The 21,696-nt window shown below is 38.4% G+C and overlaps 1 protein-coding gene across 6 annotated transcripts in view; it reads right to left on the reverse strand.

Moving 5' to 3' along the window:
• LMBR1 (limb development membrane protein 1) overlaps nucleotides 1-21,696 on the reverse strand; it is a 67,974-nt gene that overhangs the window by 41,005 nt on the left and 5,273 nt on the right. For 2 of the 6 annotated variants that reach the window (XM_038126538.1, XM_038126529.1), the window contains 4 exons: nucleotides 16,924-17,167; nucleotides 11,829-11,901; nucleotides 9,541-9,580; nucleotides 2,460-2,563 (listed from right to left, as the gene is read on the reverse strand). In XM_038126538.1, the coding sequence (XP_037982466.1) occupies nucleotides 2,460-2,563; nucleotides 9,541-9,580 (144 nt within the window). In that variant the 5' untranslated portion in view covers nucleotides 11,829-11,901; nucleotides 16,924-17,167. Of the gene's footprint in view, nucleotides 1-2,459; nucleotides 2,564-7,548; nucleotides 7,689-9,540; nucleotides 9,581-11,828; nucleotides 11,902-16,923; nucleotides 17,168-21,696 lie in introns of those variants that run through there. The other 4 variants (XM_038126521.1, XM_038126547.1, XM_038126512.1 and 1 more) reach the window with 3 other exon arrangements.

Genomic DNA, 21,696 nt, shown 5'->3' on the forward strand with positions numbered 1-21,696 from the left:
AATCACCCAATTATGTGATGTAATTCTTTAAAACATATCTAGCAATTATTACAAGTACAATCCTTTATCTACATCACCATCTGAAAAGTACAGCATGTTTAATTTTAACTATCACCTTAGTCCAGAAGTGCCATCTGCCACTTACTTTCCAAGAAAAGCAATCAAAGACAAAGTATGTTCATATTATAGCATCCCACAATGCCTGAATTTTGACCAGCAGCTTCAAGGCTCACTCCAAACTGGCAAAACAATTCCATCCATTTTGGATAATTTTAAACAGAGCAGTGAGAAAGAGCAGACATTGCATAAAGGCCTGGAGTATTTGTACCAGGAATCACACTCGGCTTCTAGGATGTTCCAAAAACATCTAGAACTCAAAGTAAAAAAAAAAAATATATATATATATATATATAAAAATATATAAATATATATATATGTAAAATGGATTTTCCTTCCCTCCAATAGGTGGGTTTTGATGGTAAAATCTGATCTCATCTGCCCCCATGAAGAAGCAAACTTCAAAGCACCAAAAATCATCTTTTCCCTGGCATCTGCAGAAGACTGTGGTTCTCTCACCCATCTTATCTCACAAATGCTCTCAAGCATAAATGTGCAATGGTGATCTGATTGATCTTGAATGGGGTTTATTGATAGCCACTGCCATAAGAAGGTAACACATGAACTATTAAAAGTTTCATGTAAAGTGCAAGTTTCATATAGCTGGGATACACAAAGCATCTGTTGGAGCCAAAAGAACCCTACTAGCAGAGGGACCTTAGCCAGTATGCTAATGGAGAGAATCCCTGGTTTTGTTGGATTGCAGGAAACACAAACCCCACTGAAATCAGTTAACATATTTTTAAGAAGAAAAGATAAATATTAGCTGTGGCTAGATACTTAGGTGTCAAAAGGAAAATGGAGTGGCCTCCACATGACAACTGGAAGGACAAATGGAATTGCTAAAAGCTCTCAGCCCTGTAGATACCTGAAGTGAATAAAGAAGAACAGAAAGTGTTTTCCAGCCAAGATGGATGAATTAAACACAGCAGCCCATCTCCACACTCCTTAGAAGCTGAATGCATTTGTTTGGTCACCCAAACTCGTAACTGAACTGACCTGGCTACTTCTGCAGTTTGGTCAATGCACAGCAATGCTGCAGCAGCATCAACTCAGCCCAGGTGACACCAGACAACGTTTACACACCACCTGGGCCAGGCCCTGCAAGTGTTTTCTAACACAGCTGCATGGCTGTAATCCACCAGTTCTGCTGTGGAACAAAGTCTCTGCTTCTCCACATTATTATCTCTGAATTAAAATCTTCCTTCACACAGTAGTTCCTAAGTTGTTTTTCATTTGTTTTGCTGTCCTCTGTTTTTTCTCAAGTGAGCCCAAAAATCCCAACTTGAAAGCAGCACTTCAGTTGAGTTTTCCCTAATCCCACCAAGAACCAAAACGGTGACTTCACTGCCTCCATGCCAGTTCCTGTCAGTGCAACCAGGAATGATGTTTTCCTTCCAAACACAATTAGCCCCTTGTGGCTTTACATTACATGCCATGCTTCAGTGACTCATAGTCTTTTGCATCCATCTTTAATTCATTTTATTCTCCAGATTTCAAGATCACTTTCCAAGACCCTTTGCTTTCTGACAATTGTCATCCAAAGGGAGCGGAATTCCCTCAAGTGTAGTATCATTAAAAACAAAAGTGTAATCATATGGATGATAAAGATTAATGGAAAAGCGCTACAACTGGTCCCCAGACAGTCATTCCAGTTTAATCTATTTGATATTTATGATTTGAAATTAATTTTGATGTGCCTCCCATTACAGTAATTTTTCACTGCATTTCTTTCGTTCACATATTATTACAATCATTATCATCCTATTGTTCAAAAATTGCTTTGCCAAGTTCCCTACTTCACTGAAATACTCAGCACTCTCAACCTCAATATATTCAACTAAGTTGAATATTTTAAGACATGTTTAACATATTATTGTTAATATTGACCATATTTGAACCTTTCTTGGGATGTCTGTAACCTTTGAAATTCACAAATCAAGCTTGTATTCTCACAATCATCTGTTATTTAACCATCCTTCCCATTAGCAAGAAACCTGTCCTTCTTTTCCTTAACATTTTATTTCTAGTGCATTTCTTGAACCTTCTCTCCTTTTAACATTCCAACAGAATCATCTTCGAAAAAATAAAATCTTGATTGAATAATTCAATTTTAAAAAAGGCAATTTGCTTTATTTCAGTACACAGGGCTTTTAAGGAGTCTTTTTTCCCCCCTGTGTACCCGGCCTGTGCCAGAACGTATAGCTGTATATAACCTTCACATAAGCATACACATGCCAGCACCAAATTCTCCCCAGTCTGTAATTTCAGTTTCATCAGAAACAAGGGCTGAAAATGAAATGTACACTGGAATTACTCTGTATTTAATAGGGTTTTCCTACCTTTTTTAAGCCAGCAAATCCTTCTGATTCCAGGAAGAAAAATGCAAAGGGCATCAACACAAATAAACATAGATTTGAAAAAAGAGAGGCAAGATTCCACAAACCTGCAACAAACAAGAAGTTTGCATTATAAGTTTCACAGTTAAACATATTACACTTTCCTCCCTTACATATAACAATGTAATATATGTACAAGTGCCAGGGGGTTATAGAAATCGTTATTTACAGGTCACTGCTGAAAAACATCCATTTCTCTGCATAATGACTTTCAAACAAAACCTGGATACAACTTACCTTTCAATAGCAAATGTCTGAAACCTTTGGAGATAGGCTGCAAGCTCAGGTGTACCACTTCCACAATCTCACCTGAAGGTTTTTTAGAGAACCACTGCAAAGGTGTTTTACCACTGTCAGTGAATCTCACAAAATCTACCTCTGTATACTCCCTTTCTCCCGTATTTCTCCAAGCAAACCATGTCTTTCAGCATGAGCAGTACAAAAAATGCCATCATCACCTCCAAATCAGAAGACATGATGGTAACAGCAGCCTTCCACAATGGGATGACTGGCTCAGTAGGCAAAAGAGCAGCAGAGATTTTTACCTCAATTTTATAAGGCTTTCAACATCATCTCCCATGAACCCCCTCATAGTTTAATTATTGAGGTATGGGCAAGGTAAGTGGACTCTGGGGTGGACTGAACAGTGGCTGAGCTTCTGGGCTGCCAGGGTTGTGTCAGCAGTGGAATGGACACCCTAGGGGGATGATGGTGGGTCAAACACCTTCACTAGTGACCTGTGTGATGGCAGGGGGCACATCCCCAGCAAACCTGCTCAAGAGACAAAATGGGGAGCAGCAGTGGCCTGCAACTCTGATGAACCTCAACAGGCTGGACAAATGAACAGAGAGCAGAGAAGAGAGGACTTAGGGAGATTTTATCCATGTATATAAATATCTGATGAGGGAGGAAGAAAGGAAAGCAGAGTCAGATCTTCACAGTGGTATCCACTCAACTGAGGAGAGGCAATGAGCATGAATTGAAAAACTGGAAAATCTACTTCTCAAAGGAAAGGAAAAAACCAACAAACTAAAAATCCCAAATATTTTCCTCTGCCACTGTACTCAAGCAGTGCAACAGGTTGCCCACAGGTTTTGTAATCTCCATCCTTCAACATACTCAAACCTAAAAGTGCAGGGCCTTGAGCAGCCTTCTCTGACTGACCCTGCCTGGAGCAGGTTATTTCCAGAGGTCTTTCCAACCTCAACCATTCTGTGATCTATGTGAAAAATCAACAACTGACTACAACAAGGACATCTGTAAGACACATGTGACATCTGCAGGAAGAGAAAGGGTTTAGAAAACAAGCTGAAGTGACAACTAATCTCTGTTAGGCTATCTGCTCTTTTAAGATTTTTCTAAGCTGAACACTTTCTGAACAGCCAGTTTCTGGTGCCTAAACATGAATCCATCATCAATCATCCTACCAGAAGTTGTGCAGGATGCAGTGTTTTTTCTTTGTAAAAGCAGAAGCTTATCTACAATTTAGTTGCTAACAGGGCTAACTACTGTCACATGTTCTGCATCCTAAAAAAAAAAAGTCTGTAGAGAAAAACAGGTTTCCTTCCCCAAACCACACACACTTCCATAATTCTGCAGGACTGTATTGTATAACGTGAATATCACTCAAAAGATAATATTTCCCCATGATAAAAAAAAATAAAAAATGAACAGTCTTGTTTGTTTCCTTCTTCCCAGGTACAGGTTTGTTCCTTTTCCTCTTTGAAACTTGCCATTTTGTAAAGAATAGGGAAGGAAAAAGACATTTACTGGATGTCAGGGGTATTCATTATCAAGAGAAATTTCTTAATTAGATCCAAGTATAAAAAAGTTAGCAGTGATTTTTGCCTATACCCTCTCAAAAAATGCTTCTACCATATACTTTCTTTTTTCTTAAATGACAGCATTCAAATTTGAAGGAGAAATAAAAATTGGAGGGGAGCAGGGGGCCAAGTGAACTTCAGCAATTGACAGCAGCAGGACACCAGCAACCAAACTCAGCCGAACAGGCTACAGAAAACAAAACAAGAAAATTCCAAAAGATGCGTGAAATATAACACTCATTTGCTAAAGAAAACAGAGTGCCTAAAGGTGGCTAAACTCCAGTTAACAAAGAGGGGGATTTTTCCTTTTCAATTTGCTTTGCCAGGAAGCTCCTGTTACCATTCGAGAAACATTCAGGCATAGCAACATCAGCAGGAATGTCATTAACAGCCCTTACAAGGGGACATTAACTCCAGCAGTCTGCACTTTTTTTCTTCCCCCCCCCAAAAAAGACACCAGAGGAAGAGTAGAAATACAACTTCATGGGGGTAGGAGTCTTATTTCAGCAGTTTTCTCTCACTGAAGACAGAGTGCATTCAGTTACCTAATGCAAAGCTGAATACCTGCTTGTCCTAATTTCAGCAGCTCTATTAGGCGAGTATCTTAGAACAGAAAGCAGTGCTTAGGAGCTGCAGAGAACACTGAGCATTTTAAGGGAGAAGAGACTGGTGCACATCCAGGGTGATTTTTAAAAAGTTAAATCCAGAAATTTACACATTAATAGCATATAGGAAACACATTTACTGAATATAAACTACAGAGCTACAATATGCATATCAAGTTAGGAAGGACAAGAGCAATGCTGTTCTGCTGCTGATAGACACATGCACTTTCCTCAAAGTGAGGATCTTCTCTATTTCTTATCTTAATTTGATAGTTCAGAAATCAAATTAAAATAGACACAGAAAAATAATTATTTTCTACTATACTGACTGCATCATAAAATTGCATAAGACACTTGACATCGGCATATAGAAAATCTTTAAGCAGTCAATTAGAATTTTTTCATTTGCATTTGTAGTGACCTAAGACTGTCCCCCATAAAACAAGTTAATAAAACATAAAAATTAAAAATTTCTCAGTGTTTGGCCAACAGATTAGACCCTAAGCAATTTCTCATTTTTCTTATTCATGGCAGTTTCATTACATTTTACCCCCACCTGGTGGTTGTACCCAAAAGCAGCACAAGGGAACACTGCTGTCAGAACTAGTTCTGGATTAGTTCAGTACATATTAATTAGCTAAGTGTGTTTACACTGGACCCAGGTATGGTCTTTCTGCCTAGCTTCAAAAGTTTCAGGCATGTATTTTCTGCTTTTTTTATTTGCCAGATATAATGCAACAATCTACAGAATAAAACCCCTCCACTTCAAGTACATCAGACGATAGCTGTAAACCATAAATCTAGAAAAAAATAAAGTGTTTTAAAGTGCTCTGATTTGACAGCATTTGCAAGGCAGTACACAGCCCGTAGGTGACGGCTGTGCAGGCAGAGTTGAGGGGCTGGCAGCGTTTCCGAGCTCGGGGGTCGGGAGCTCCCGGAGCCGCGCAGGTTTCCCCGCCGGGCGGGACAGGGGTGCCCGAGCGCGGCGATGCCGGCGAGGGCCACGCGGGGGAGCCCGAGCCCCGGGGAACGGCCCGGGCCGGCCCCGACCCGAACCCGGCGGAACCCGCCCCAAGCTCGCTTCCCGCACCTTCCCCCCGCAATCGCCCCCGAACACCAACACCCTGAATCTCCCTCCTTGTGAGCCTCTGCTGCTGGACTCACCGATAGAAATTGTACCGTGGATCCATAAAGCGGCATTCAAACAGCATCACACTAAAAGATGGTCACTGGCAAATTTCCTATTAAACAGCAGCTATTCCAGCAGATTTCTTACTAACCCAAATTTTCTGGAGCAACAAGTGACACTAAACATTTCTGAAATGGTTATTATATAATTTTCAGTCTCTGATGGATGTTATTGCCCTTTTTCCAAAGATGATTCAGACACACAAGGAAGGATTATCTTCCAATATTTTTTTCTCATGTTTGGGAGTAAAGAATATAAATGTCTGAGCAGCTAAATCCATGTAAAAAAGCTCATTTAGCTTGGGTTTTTTCCTCCCATGTAGGAGACATACCAAATTAGCAATTCTCCATGACATGTCACAAAACACATCATAAAATAACTCAACTAGAAAGAACCCGTAAAGTCACCTAGCCTGCCCTGCCCTTAAGAGCCAAACTGCAGATGTCATCAGGCTGCTCAGGGCTTTGGCCACCTGAGTTTTGGAAAACTTTCAAGATCTCCCAGTGCCTTTTTCACTGTTCAACCATCCCTGCTGTGAAGAATTATTCCATTATGCCCCACAAAGATCACTTGTCACCTCTCACTTCACAAAAAAAAAAAAAAAAAAAAAAAAAAACCAGAACAAAAACCCAAACTCAAAAAGAAAAAATCCTTGCAAGTCAGGGATCTGGGAATTCATGAATTTGCTACGTGTGAATATTATTAGACATTTAGCAAAAGGCATGCACTTTTCAGAGAAAAAACCTCCAAAGCCAAATTGCTCTCTTCACAAGACTAAAGAGAACACCACAGTTAACCTGTAAGTTATTTGTACAGAGAACACCACAGTTAACCTCTAAGTTATTTGTACCAGACCAAATAGTTTCATATTGTGAACATACTTTCTGCAGACAAACCTAGAGAAGAGTGTCCTGTTTTCACCAGTTATTTTATTGCACATCTTTATCACAATACTTATATTCCACAATTTTCCTAGTTTGCACATAAATCACCAACAGCTGAATTTAACTATCTCATCTCAGCTGCCCACAGCTAGCAAGTTTCTTAAAACATGTTTTTATTTTGAGAATAAATTTATAGATATCACCATAAAGAGAAATGCATATGAATCTTGCATTAACATAAAGAAGTGTGAACAGCATTTCAAGTTAGCTTCTAGTAGCTCTTATTTACATTAATATTCAAAGCGGTGAATTTGGTTTAATTCCATCAAGCCTGCATAATTCTTTAAAAAAAGAACAGAACAGTTAAGACAGACTTTTGTGATATACCACACAGCAGCAAAACCAACTAGCCAACAGCACATTAACAATTAGCATATTAAATGAAAATGAGTTATCAGTTTGAAAATAAGGACATATCTGTGCACGTATAATGAAGACATTCATTTTAATTGAATTATGCTGAGTACTAACCATGAATTAGTGAGCCATTTAACCACTGAATATAGTAGTTTTGTGGAAAAGAAAGCAGGATCTCATTGCTGATTATTGAGAAAGGTAGAAGCAGGACTGCACCAGCTGAAACTGCTAGAGTGAAGGTGCTCAAGAACAGCCTGAAATTTAAAGAAATGTACCACTGTTACCACCAACATGCTCTGAACAGCAGGGAAAAGACTAATTAAACAACCTGGTAATCAGTGTCTAAAGGCAATACATTTTTATACTGTAAATGGGCAGGAGAAACTGGGATTTCCAAAACTTTTGACTTTCAAAAAACAAATTAAAAATAGTTACAGAACCCAATATAAATAATTTGTTTTTACCAACAACTGTGATTACTCTCTTGGCACATGCATGCATTTAATTCCATTGTAATACAAAGGTTAAACTACTGGAGTTCATTAAATATCTTTTCACAAGACTCCTCTGTCAGTTTTAATTTCCCACATAGACACATACACAATAAAAAATATTCAGTTTCTACATTCTTAGCACAATTCTTAAAAGCAAAGCAACATTCTAACAACTAAAGAGTAAAATTATACATAAATATTTGAATACCAAACTAAAAATAAAAAGTTGGGGTTTTTTTTCATAAAGGAGTTATTCAAGTTCTCATCTCACAGATGTAAAATCAATATACAGAAATTATCAGAAATGTTGAAAATATTTAAGCTTATTCTTTTTAGATCCCAAATACAACTTACACCAAATGCCATCTTGTGGCATTAAAAAGAACTGTGTCCTCAAAAAAAAATAAGATCAACAAAACTTTCTTACAGAAACTAATCTTACGCTATAATAAAACTAGAAATAATTCTCAATGCAAAATTGCATGACAAAATAAATAGAACGTCCCTACAACAGCAGCATCTGTAAGCTGCTTGCAGAAATCTTACTTTTCCTTAATAGTCTACAAATCCATTTTTCATTCATACAATAGTTAGAAAAGAATGAGTAAGTAATTTTAACTTTTAAAATATTCTTATGCTGTTGTTGTCGGCTTCTGAGATTTTTTTCTTTTATTTAAGGATGTTTAAGTATTCTAAGCCAGAACTGGGAAACCTAACAAACTACAGCAAAGTGCTACAGCCCTTGGCCTTTGTCTTCTCATCCCTCCACACCTCAAGTCCTGACAATTATGCCACATGAAAAAAAATCTATTTCCATATGTTTGAGAGTTACTGCTTTTAGGAAAATAACATGCACATTTAAAGAAGGCTGAAAGAAAAAAAGAACATTTTCTATTTACAACAACACTTTTCTCCAAGCTCTCCTTCCAAGGGGATGCCAGCAGCACCAGGGAAGCCAAGAACACTGTAACACAGAAGGAGCCAATTCACATGGCTCAGCCAATGTCATTGAGAGGGCAGGTGTCATTGAGAGGGCAGGAACAGCCAAGGCAGCTCTGCACATCCTGAGGCACACTCAAATAGGAGATATTCATATCTAACTTTACACAGCAAGAGGATAAGGAGAGAGCTGCTGGCAGACCAGTAGGTCTGCAAGTGCTTGTCTTCCACTTGTCACCTTTCTGCAGCTTTTTTACACTGATCAAAGATATCTTCTTCAGAGAGAGCTAACTTTCTTCACAGGATCCACTGCCTGCCTTCCATCGACTGCTGTGGCCACTTACAACACCCCCCATCCAAACACTCACATCTCAGAGACCTAAATGCAGGTCTTGCACTCAATTCCACCTCATGCATCAGGTCCTCATGCAATGTTCTGGCCAACTTCATACCTACCAGCAGAACTACAGGTGAAAAAAGGCACAAACTTTCACAACACTTTTCATAACTCAAGGTGCTATTACACCAAATCTTTTTCCCTGAGCCTCTAGCAATTGATTTAAAATACATTTAAATATTTAAAATAGATTCTGATTTATTTGGAAGCACAGAAGATTCCTGTCATAACAATACATTGAGAAAAAGAAGTTCTGCCAAGAAGAGCTATACATACGATATTCTGTTAACGATGGCATCTTCATCCTCTTGCTCATCTGAAAATTAAATTACATCAGGTTAAATTCAAAATTCACTTGTATTTCTTCAGGCTAAGATGTATATAGATAGGAATAATTTCAATTTACAATTAAAATTCAGATGTACTGATACAATTCATGGGCATCAATATTTTAAGAAAGTTCCTTCCAGAAATGAATCTCACCCTGTTTTTTCACTAGTCCAGCTCTTTTCAATCAATGTAACAAAGCTATTTCACTTTACTTAAATATGCAGATCAAAACTTCTTTGAGACCTCTTCCAGAGGGCTCTATGGCAAACATGCTTTCAGTCTACTACAGCCACAGCTACTAGAAACTGCCCCTTTGGGCATCTCTGAACCACAGAGAGCAGGCAAGCTACAGGGAAGTCTAGGAGTCCATACTAACTAAGTCTAAGAGTTCATACTAACTATGGCTAGAAATCATTTGCAGTATAAATGTCTTTTAAAAACAAGAAAGCATACCCAGAACAACAGTGATGACTATTCAGTTGTTTCCCTTTACTTACCCCTCTTCCCAGCTCCTGGGGATTTGGGGAAGGGGAGGAAGGAGAGGTGGTTTTATTCTTGTTATTTGTTTTGCATTTAAGATACCATGACTTCCTTCGGATACTTCACATTTTAGACCATTTTTATTCACATACTCCTCACTTAATAATTCACTAAAACAATCTTTTTCAAACAATATCAATACTTAACTCAGATGAATCACTAACACATCCTTCATTTATTCTTTACACCCTTCTCTATGCACATCAGTACACAAATGTAAGCATTTCTAAATTTGAAATAATGCAGGCATTTTGAAATAAAAATTTCTGAATTTGAAGTGATTTTACACTCAGCATTCTAACATTCTTCCTATTTTCCACAGGAGATAGAACACCTGACTTTATTTATTCTTAAATTTTAAAATAAATTTAAGTTCTTAAGAGTCATGCACACAGTTGAAATAAACACATAGCCAATAACCTCACGCTATTTTGAAATACTTCTGTGAAAGAACCTGGAGTTGTTGGTTTTTTGATGGATAACTCATGGTGTTTTGAAAGACTAAGTAAAGGTCTCTTATGAATCATTTTGGCTAAAAAGGCTTCTTGGAAAAGCAGTGAACAATTTGTCCTGAAAGAGCTGCAGCTGAGTTAACTCTTCAAACATTTCTCATCAAGAAGATCACAGCAGGCTACAAAGTGTGCCTAAGTACGTGCTCACAAAGCTTTCACAAAGTCAGGGCAGGCTGCAGAGCAGTTCCTCTTCCCAGCTGAGGAGATAACTGCCACCAAAAGATAATAAAAGTGTTTTTGCATCCAACAGTGTTTGCCAAACCAGTTTCCCTTTCCTGTTCTTCCCATCTCCAAATGGAAGCAGCTTTTTAATGTCCAAAATACATATCAGGATCAGAAGATAGTATCTGTCTTACTTCCCATGTTTACAGAGATGAACCATTTTTCCAAGGAATTTAATGCCACAAAAAGTTTACTTTTTAAAACATGAATCCATCCATGACAGTAGCTCTATCACAACACAGGTCACTCAATAAACAGTTTCCAATACAATTCAATGCACCAAGATCACCCTACACAATGTTTCTAAAGCCTGACTATTATCAAGCACCAAGGTCCCAGATAATCTGTCAAAAGTCAGAGATTCTTTTGTGATTTTATACTGTTTTTTATGCTGTTTGTCTTTAGAAAAAAATCTTGAAGAAAATGACAGGGCTTCCTACAGACAGTTTTAGAATGGAAACTAGACCGTGCTCCCAAAGGGAAAAAATAGAGTATTATCTCAAGGTATTTTCTAAACTTCAGTGGTGAAGTCAAACAGGTTAGGAGAACTGAAATAATAACTGCACCTGATCAGAGCAGAATTTTTTTAAGAAATGCTACTTCCCTTCTGTAGCACTGGCAACCTTTCACTTTACTAGCAAAAGCTCAGAACATGATTTTGCTGCTAAAGCACAGCTGAAGATACTTATTCTGGAAAAGCTGATGTGAAAGGAGAACAGAATCTCAAGGCAAGGGAGGCAGAAGCACCTACTTTGACATTAACCCCTTTCTTCCATCTCAAAACAATTAAAATGTAGGCTGCCACACACAACCAGGTCAATCCAGGCTGCCATCGACCAGGAGCCTAACAAACAGTTTTGTTTCTTTCACTTCCCTTGTGGAGATGGACAGGAAAAGAATCATCTATTTATGTGAAAAACAAATTATTTTGTTTTTACATATTAAAAATTCTATGCTTACCTGCTTTCCTTTTGTATCTTGTGATTATAAAGTAGGAAACGATGTAGAGAACAGCAAACAGGAGAAAACAGATCTGGAAAAACAATTGTATTTATTAATCTAGTCTAAACAATTTAAAATTTAATTCAGATCAACATGAGCATATTTTATGTAAATTTCAAGACTGTTATGCTTTATTTCTTATTAACAAAGTTAAACCCATTAAAACAGCTTGATTAGAGTAATAGGTATTGTATCAATTATATGGTCAGCAAGTTTTACTCTAAAATTAATTGTAATTGTATTTTATATAATGGGCTCTTGAGGATCTATTTTGGGCTATGCTGTCAGCACATGTGGAAAGAAACAAACATGTTTACTATTTGCATCCTGTCTTGAATCAAACAAATTCCAGGTGACAACACACACAAGAAAGACTCGTGCCTACAGTGGATGTCCAAGCATGAGCTCATCAAACATGATGTTTCCTTCACAGTCAGAAGCCAAGGGCACAACTTCCCTTCTTGTAAGGTTGATGGTTTATTTAGGTCAGATGCACCTTCAGCCCACAGTGCCTTGGACCAAGTTGTTTATAAGATTTAGCACTACAATTACAATACAATAAGACCAAAACACCTAAAAAATGCTGGAAATACTATAGGAAGGGAATTGAACAGCAGGAAAGTTTTAACCCTCCAAGCCTTTGTGGGGTGTAAAAGAAAAAAACCCAAAAATCCAAGACACAAAAACAAACCCCACACATTTTATTCGCTCCTGAATGAGGCATCAGTGGCTCAACATTGCTCCTTAATCCTGGATGCCTATGCTTATTAAAAACATGAGTCAGTCAGAAATGCAACAAGAAGCAAGCATGCCATTCTGTTTTGGACAACAGCTGACCTATTTCTTTACGCTATTATTTGTAGATTTGTTGCCTTGAAAACTCACTGTCTTAAAAAAATCAAGAGCAGAAAGGCTACCCTAAGAGAAAGGGAAAAGTGAAAGTGAAGGTAGTGATCATAGCCCCGATAAATCTGCATCTGAATAACAAAACTGCATCCAAAACAGCAAATCACAGTGGAGAATAATGTATTATTCATGAAAGACAGACTTTGTAAGAAATACTGATAAATATAAACTGAAAGGATTATTTTTCTGGTGTAGTCAGTCATTTCAGATTTTAAAAAAACAAGTATAGCCAAGTATCTGAGTATGGCATTTGCGTGACTTCCAGGTCCCTCCCTGGGACAATAGTGCTGTAAGTCTGAAAGTGGCAACGAGCTCATTCTCTGTGCAGGAAACACAGCAGCAACACCCAAAATACAGGCACTGAAAATCAGATTTCATAACTAGATCTCTGAATTCCAATCTTTAATCTGAATAGAGCTTACTACTCCAACTTTCTTAAGGATGCCTCAAAGAAGAAATGGTTTTGATAAAGAATTCAGGCCTTTACATAAGTAATTCTAAAGAATGTTATTAAGATTTAATAAAAAAAAAAAGTTGGTATATTTTTGAAACAGGAAGAACAAAACAAACTTAGAACAGCCTTGGTTTTTCAGAGTACTCTGACACAGCTCATCCAGTAAGTATTGGAAAACACATTGCCAGTGCTGAAAGAGAATCCTTCTCTAAGCTTCCAGTTCCTCTGAAAACTAGACCAAGGCTACAGCTAGAGACATCTAATTTTAGGCACCCACTTTTGAAAATCAGGTATCACATATACAGGGTAAATGAATTCTTTAAAAACCTGTCAGATGCAAATAACACGGTGTAACCTGTGTAAGAGAGAAATATAGTTAAGCTCATTTTTTGTTTAGTTTTATTTAAAACAAGAATAAAAATTACTGCCATCTTGTTTACACCTTCAATAGAACAGCTGACCTTTACTCTATCTGTGATAGCAAGGTTACAATGAAAATGTGGGTCTGTACTTGCAAGGCACCACTGAGATAACTGAGGTATTTTGAGGGCAGAGCAGATGAAAGCTGTCCAGTAACAAACTGCCAAATGCTGGATTTCTGGTTTTAGATAACAGCTACTCTGCAACCCAGCAATAAGGGGTAACTCTACAGCCTAATTGTCCCTTTACTTCTGTCACATTTGAGAACAACTTTGCAAATGTTTGATAAAACTGTTTATTACTGAAAAGTCACAAAATTTTGAAACTGTTTACAATAAATAAATCCTATTAAGTGAAAGCTTTATGATCTCAAAAAGGAACTCAGATTAAAAGTCCTTCATACTGACAAAAACAAGTTAAACAGCAAAGTCAGAAATATTACTGCAGTCTCAATTTACACTCAGTAAAACCTCTGATCCTGAACTGTTTCTAACCATGCATTCTGAATAGCTTTCTAAAGGAAACAGCTCAAGTCAGCATCCCAACTATTTTTAGAGTAGAACTCAGTTAAGCTGGGGAAAAGGAATGTGTTGCCTATGATAGCTGAAGAATAAGCTCCACTGTCCTGTCAGCACTGCATCCCTGCGCTCCTATTCCTCATACTGCTGTTTGTCTCAGGATATTTTTGTATTAGGAAAAGAAATCATCCTTGTTTGTATTTGCTGTGGTTTCAGTTCATGTTTCTCAATTATGAGTGCCTGGGCTTGTATGCAGCACTCCAGGTAAGATTTTACAGCTGTAGGTAACAGCACTAAGTCCTTCTTGCTGCACTGAAAATGCTTCTCCACACTCACATTGATACCTCAGGTTTTAACTTTTTTTGTTTTCTCTTTTTCCAATTTTGTGCTGCTTTAGTGTGTGGGTCTGGGTTTCATATTAGGGGACAGTAAGGTGTGGGTCTGGGTTTCATATTAGGGGACAGTAAGGTGTGGGTCTGGGTTTCATATTAGGGGACAGTAAGGTGTGGGTCTGGGTTTCATATTAGGGGACAGTAAGGTGTGGGTCTGGGTTTCATATTAGGGGACAGTAAGGTCTCTTCACAGAGTAGGCAGACACAACAATTCCTTCTCCAGCCAGGGTCCCAAGGACAGCCAATCTGGACCTCAGGCACAAGAGTATAAACAATGTGGACTGAAGAGAGAAAAACAAGAAGGATGGGACTTCATAGGCTGGGGCTCTAATGGACAATTAGTTCCAATATGCTAAAGGACCAAAACTTATAAAAATGTGAGATTTTGTGACCAAGTCCTCTTTTGCTTCCATCTTGGAGCCATCCAGGCAGAGCCACAGTGTGGCCTTTGAAGGCTCTTCAGTAAATATCCTCTTTATTCCCCTTAACTCTGTCCAGCCTCTGTTCCAGCTGCTTCAGGCATCAACCTGAGAACCATGCTGGTAACTCAGCATTAACCTCCTGCCACTGGGTCCATCAGCACTGTCCTCCCAAACTGCTTACAGCAGAGTAGCTCTCAAGTTCCAGTAGAAACTTGGTTTCAGGGTTCAAGTTCATCACTATGTCTTTTTTTTTTTTTTTTAAGCCAGACCTTAATGTCACACTACATACAATCACCTATCAATTCCATTTCTAATCACTTACTAAAAAGCAGAGGTAGTCATACTGAAATAGAGCACTACTCACAAAAGAACACCATACACTGAAGGTACATTTAAAAGAGCCTATATTGTGTTAATTCCATCTTTCCTTCAGAAACTGTGTGTGTCAGTATTGGAGGCAACATTGGAATACAGTGTTAAATCCAAATTATATTGCAATTGTTTCTAACCAAAAAGCAGTGATTAATGCCATTGCCCATCTCTGCAATAACAGCTCACAAAAGGATGCTGCAAATACAGCAAATCTAGGACAAGCTGTATTCCTCAGATCCCCAAGTTCTCTGCAAGTTTTTCACTGGAGTTCAAATGAAGCTTTTCCAGGTTTTACTTGGGGAGACAGTCAAGACACTGTGCAGATAATGTACCCAACTGTGAAGAATAAGGATTTCTGACATCCCCCACTTCACAAGAAATAATACCTTTTCAATCTTAGAGTTTATTCCCTTAAATTCATTCCAAATTTGAGGGACAAAGTAGTTGCAGATCTGTTGCCATAATTAGACTGGGAAGCTACTTTAAACACAACTAGGGTACATTCTGACCTTACAGGGTAAATACACTGTCCATGTTTGACCAGGTGGATCAAAATATAAAACAAATTACAAGGAGCCCAAGACTTGTCTATGGTTACAGCCAAACAGTCATCCAAAGCAATTCTCAATAATTTGTGATGTCTGTGTGTGCATATCCCCTCCACACCACTCATGGACTCTGTGCCACATCCCAGGGCTCCTTTTGAACAGGTTGCATGTTAAGAAATCTTCAAGCCTCAAGCATATAATTCATTTACATCTCTTCCCACCGACTAAACACAACTTCTGGTAGGACAAGCAAAAAGAAACCTGTCTTCCCCTGAAGCCCTTAATCTTTATTCAGGAAAGGAAGTGCCTTTGCCCTGCTTAGATCACACACCAGACACGCCAGAAGAGGCTGCTTCTGCAAACACACTGCACTGCATTCTTATGCCTCTTGTAACCAACTCTTCCACAGAGTCATACCCTTGGGTCTCTCATCCAAAGGCATCCAAGTATGATCCACGCCATACTTTTGGATCTGTACCACACATCTCCCAGCTCCTGTGAGAATTACCTGCATACTATGAGCCTCTAAGGGGCCAGCACTGAAGGTTACACGAGCAGTAACAGTCTGAACCAGGTCAAATGACGTTGTAGTTATCCCACTGACAATTACTGAAGATCAGCTGACACTAATTTGTCCATGTGTATGATCTTGAAAACTCTGGCACTGAAATTCATGCCTCAGATTGGGAAAGCATCATCTTCTGTTGCAAGTTTAAGAGCTACACTTTCATGCTAAGCAAGACTTTGCTCAAAATGTGTAAGGTTCTCTTTTTTCCCCCCTCTTAGAAAGAAGATTCACCCATCTTTTACAACTGCAATTTGTGTGTGTGCACATTGAAAGCTGCATTTCTATGTACAGGATTCTATTTATATAGCATGGAATTATTCCCAACTGTTGTGAGGGAGCTGTTTATACACTAGAAAAAAAGCATATAGGTGCCTTGTCCAGTAATTGTTCATCACCTGTCAGTGAGTGTGCCCTGGTAGCACACACCTTAAAGAGCAGCCCTGGCTGGATTACCTGAAGCAAAGCCAATAATCACGGGAAGTAATTCTCTCTCTCCAAGCAGCATTCACCCTGTCACATGTAACTGCTGTGTCTAGTTTTGAGCCACCAGTACAGGAGCTGGCAAGTACAGAAAGGATGATCACCAGTGGTCAGGAGGCTGGAATGCTGGCCTGGTGCAGACAGGCTGAAGGACCTCAGCATGTTCAGCCTGAGGACAACAAGGCTTCAGGAGGACCGGACAGCAGCTTGCCAGTACCTATGAGGAGGTCATTGAAAAGACAGAGCTGAGTTCTTGACCATGGTGATGAGACTGGAGGTAAGAAATCCCCTCTATGAGGAGAGCCAAGCAGTGGTACTAGATGCCCAGCAAGACTGCACAATCTCCATTCCTGGAGGTTTTTAAGCCCCAAGGAGTCTGATACCATAGCTGACCCTCCCCTGAGCAGGAGCCTGGAGTCCACTCAGCCTTATTTTCTACTTTCCTGACTAAACAAGCATCATTACAAACTCAGTCACTTCATAATTTATACCCTCTCCAGGTCATTTATGAATGCATTATTAAGTGTAAGCACAGGCCCCTATAGGGCTGTGTCAGGGATGTCCTCCCACTGTGAAAGAGTCAGACATCTTGCAGAACAACCTTTAGCAGCAAGGAACCACCACAGAACTCCTTCACAGAGAGATGTCCCACACCTTAGTCTGCTCTTTAACCTAACAACACTTCCAAGCACGAAACACAGATTCAACACAGCTTCATTTCCACTTGAAAAGCATCAAAGCAAATAAGTGATTGTTTCCTCCAACTTGATTGCATACTAGCATGTAGAACAGGGAAAATCTGGAGGAGTAAGGGACAAGCAGCAAACAATACTTTACTATGCCATGTATGAAATGAAAGATCAAGAAGCTCCAAAAAGTAGCTCTAATATGTAAGGGAAGAAAGGCAATAACTTTAAAATGAAGTGGCTGTATAAGTATTAAAATAAAGTTACTGCTATTACATCCACAAGCATTTCTATGCAAATGATACACAAAACAAGGCTACAGACATAACATCTCCACTTCTAGCTGTTAATTTAAAGAATGGGTCCTTTTATCTAAACAGAAAAAACAGCACAAAGAAAAGAGAAGGTAGAGATCACTCGGGGTAATATCACCATGTAGAATATGTCTATTTACATGTTTAAGTGTTGAAAATGAAACAGTATTTTGCCTGTGATTACTATCTACAAAAAATAATAGTGTTGCCCTTCTGGTTTTAATTTCTGTAATAGAGAACAACAAACACACCATTATACATCCATCTCTTAATGCTGTTGAAGTATTTTAATGTGCATTACAATACCACAAGGCAACTAAAAAGCTTCCTCCTACTGTCCCACTTGGCAACTGCTTTTATTTACTCATAGAAAAGATGGCAGGAATAAACAGCAAGAAAATGCAGGTGGAGACAAGCAGTTGTGCTTGGTGTATTTCTAATAACTCAATTATCCCACTGACATCTAAAAAGCAAACAAGGCATTCCACCTGTTTTGGATGTGTCAACAGTAAGTGACAAACCAACAAAGCACACTAAAGAAAACTGAAATCTTTGTCTATGGTCTCAGTTTGACCTTGGCATTCCTTGTATCATCTGCTCTGGAAATCTCATTTTTCTCAAATGATACATTAACTCTGCTGTGGTTAGATTAAGTTCACTCTAAACCAGCCAGTCTTACAGTCTTATGCACTTGGCATGACACACTAAATTTAATCTTATGAAAAAATATCAAATATGTCCTACGACTGTCTATGACTACAGATTAATTTTATTTAACACTGCTCATTAACACTGCTCTCCATACCTATGACTCCCCTCCAGTATGGTCTCTTCTCAGGACTCCTCCCTGGCTTAAAACATTTGCAAGAGGCTGACCCACTTTTTTTGATTCCTAAGTCATGAAGAAATTATAAATGGTTCAGAGGCAGGTGCCTAGACTTGCTTACCTAGAATAAACACCCAGGATCCAACAGAAAAGTAACAAATACTAAAAAAAAATTATATTTTATAAATATATATAAATATATTACAAATATAAATGAATATAAATTATAAATACATATAAATGTATTATAAATATATTTCTGTGTACTAGAAATTCTGCTGAAGAAGAAAACCAGCTTCTACAGCCCTTCAGTCAAAAATGCTTCTCAGCATAGGTACAAGATTTAAAAACACTCTCTAGAATTAACACAATAGCACCAACCCAGATCATTCTAACATTCTGTCCCTGAATGAGGCATTATTCAACACTGGAAAGTCAGGCTGTAATAATCAGTTATATTAAAACTCCAGAGTCATACCATTAAAAATTCATTTCTGAAAATAACCCCAAAAGCCTCATTAATACAGACTTGGTAAACAATTTATTTAAGACAGCTTCTTTGATAATATTAATTTTCAGGGCAAGATGCAGAAGATCTTAGAAGACAGAGCTACTAAACTCTCATCCTAACACATAAAAATAGTCTTCCCTTCTCACACATATATCCTGGAACATTTTCAAGTGCCCCCCTCCACTCCCAAAACACAAATATACTTAAACTGCAATGGCTGTATGTTTTCATAATTCTCACCAATTATGCAGACTCTCTACTGGATATAAGTCACCACAGTCTGAAACTCAGCAAATATTTGAGACATGTTCCTTTTGTCAAATTCAACTAAAACTCATCAGCACCAATTTTTCCCATAAACACAATAAAAACAGAAATTACAGTTAGATAATGGAAAAAATTGGATAACCAAGGCCTAAACAGGCACTTAAAATCATCAGTAGAACTGAAGCACCATGTTTTGATAACAATTGTGAAGCCTATTCTGCAAACCACACAAGAAGGTAAAGGGGGAAAAATAACACACAATACACTGTACATTAACCCAGCCATCTGCAAACTTCAATGCCATCAATACACACTACCTGCTGCAGGAGCACACATGATTTGGAAACTGAGAAACTGAAATACAGTTCTGTATTTTCCAGTTAATCAAAATTTTCAAAAATTATTCAAGTGTTCAAATATTAGAACAGTACAAAGTACAGGGCTCTCTCTTGAATTTATGTTGATGGTAATTAGAAACAACTTTTAACATATCCAGCTAATCATAAAAACTAGAAACCTCTGTATGGGGAGCAACACTATTATACATGAATATTCAACACCCAGCTGATAAAACAGCAACATGAGTTTTGAACCCATCTTTCTGAGAGTCAATTGGGTCCCAAAGAGCTCAGGCCAAAGCTGCTGAAGGCATGAAGCCATCTCACCTGTCACACCTAATCAGGGGGTTAGAGCAGCAGCTCATTCCAGGTCACCTCTACCTGGCTCTATCCTCACCCTCCAGAGTGACACAACAGCCAAGGCTGTTTGTCACTGGAGGCATAAAAACAAACTCCAGTCACGACTTTCAAAGTCTCTCCTCTTCCTGTGTTAGAAGTTGTTTAAATTCTTGAGCAAGATTGCTCTTAAGAAGGCAGGGCCCAAAGTCATCTGACAGCACACATGAAACAGTCAGTGGTTTCCAAGGTAAGGGGGAGAGTGTGGGAGTAGAGAGTGATGCAGAAGTTAAGACTTTCTGAACTAAAGTTATCACTGCTCTCCTAAATGAGGATAAATACCAACTTAAATAGGAAAGGCTGAAAGACAGGAAAGGAGAAAACACTTCAGTTTAGGAGAAAGAAAAGAAAAAAACACTTGCATAATCTTCAAATACAACCAGTAAACTTATACTGAATGGAATGTTTTCTTTAGTGTTCCTCAACCCAAAATTCCATCTATACAAAACTGAGCTCTGAATTTATCATAATGTCACTGGAAACGTGCTTCAGATTCTCTCTCCACTCTGACTTTACCACCATCTCCTCTGCTACTCTAGTCACCTGCTGACCCATCTCTCAACACTCTCTAAGCTCTCTGAAAATACCTATTTCCAGAGGGTCCTGTGCTAATAAACTCAGGAACACTCAGCAACCTCCTCACAGCAAAGACCGAACTGTTATTACAGCCCTCCCATCTTATCCAGCCCCTCTACTCCGTGCGCAGCCACTCAACAAAACCCAAGATGGATATGCTTGGTTTAGGTCACACTATGAAAAGTTGGTTTTGTTTGCTGTCAGTTTTTCCTCTTTTCATTGGATTTTCTCAAGTCTAATTACACCCTGGTATAAAATTTTCTTAAACATATGCCTGCACCCTCCATGAAGTGTGTTGTCCTTTTGGTCAACTGCTCCTCCACAGAAACACACCAGTAACTCAAAAGGAATGTTGAAATGCAACTATTTGCAAATTTTTACACTTCAGCTTTTCATGCTTATTTTATGTAAACAGAAATAATGGAACTCTCCAAAAGCTGTTTCTGTTTTGGGAATAAGTATCTCTCTCCACTGGTCCATGCCAAGTATTTTGAGATGCCTCTTGATTCCAGATGGATCCACAGCGCTGATCCCCAGGACCAACAGCCAGAAGATGATTCATCACTTCTTAAAGTTCAGTACAGCACCCATGTTTACAAGTAAAGGTATACTTTTAAGACAACAGAATTATGCCAACATTTTATATATTTAATTATGTTAAATGTGCACTAATCTTTCAGCTTTATGTCTCAAATCACTGCTACAAATACTTCTTTATTTGGTCACAAATCTTTCCCAAAATATTTAAGAGGAAAAAAAAGAAACAATACTGAGAAATCTAGGCAAAGTAATTTTCTGAAACACAAGAAGCCATTTAAGATATAAAGTAGTC

This window comes from Motacilla alba, chromosome 2 (genome assembly GCF_015832195.1).
Source record: "Motacilla alba alba isolate MOTALB_02 chromosome 2, Motacilla_alba_V1.0_pri, whole genome shotgun sequence".
NCBI lineage: Eukaryota > Metazoa > Chordata > Aves > Passeriformes > Motacillidae > Motacilla > Motacilla alba.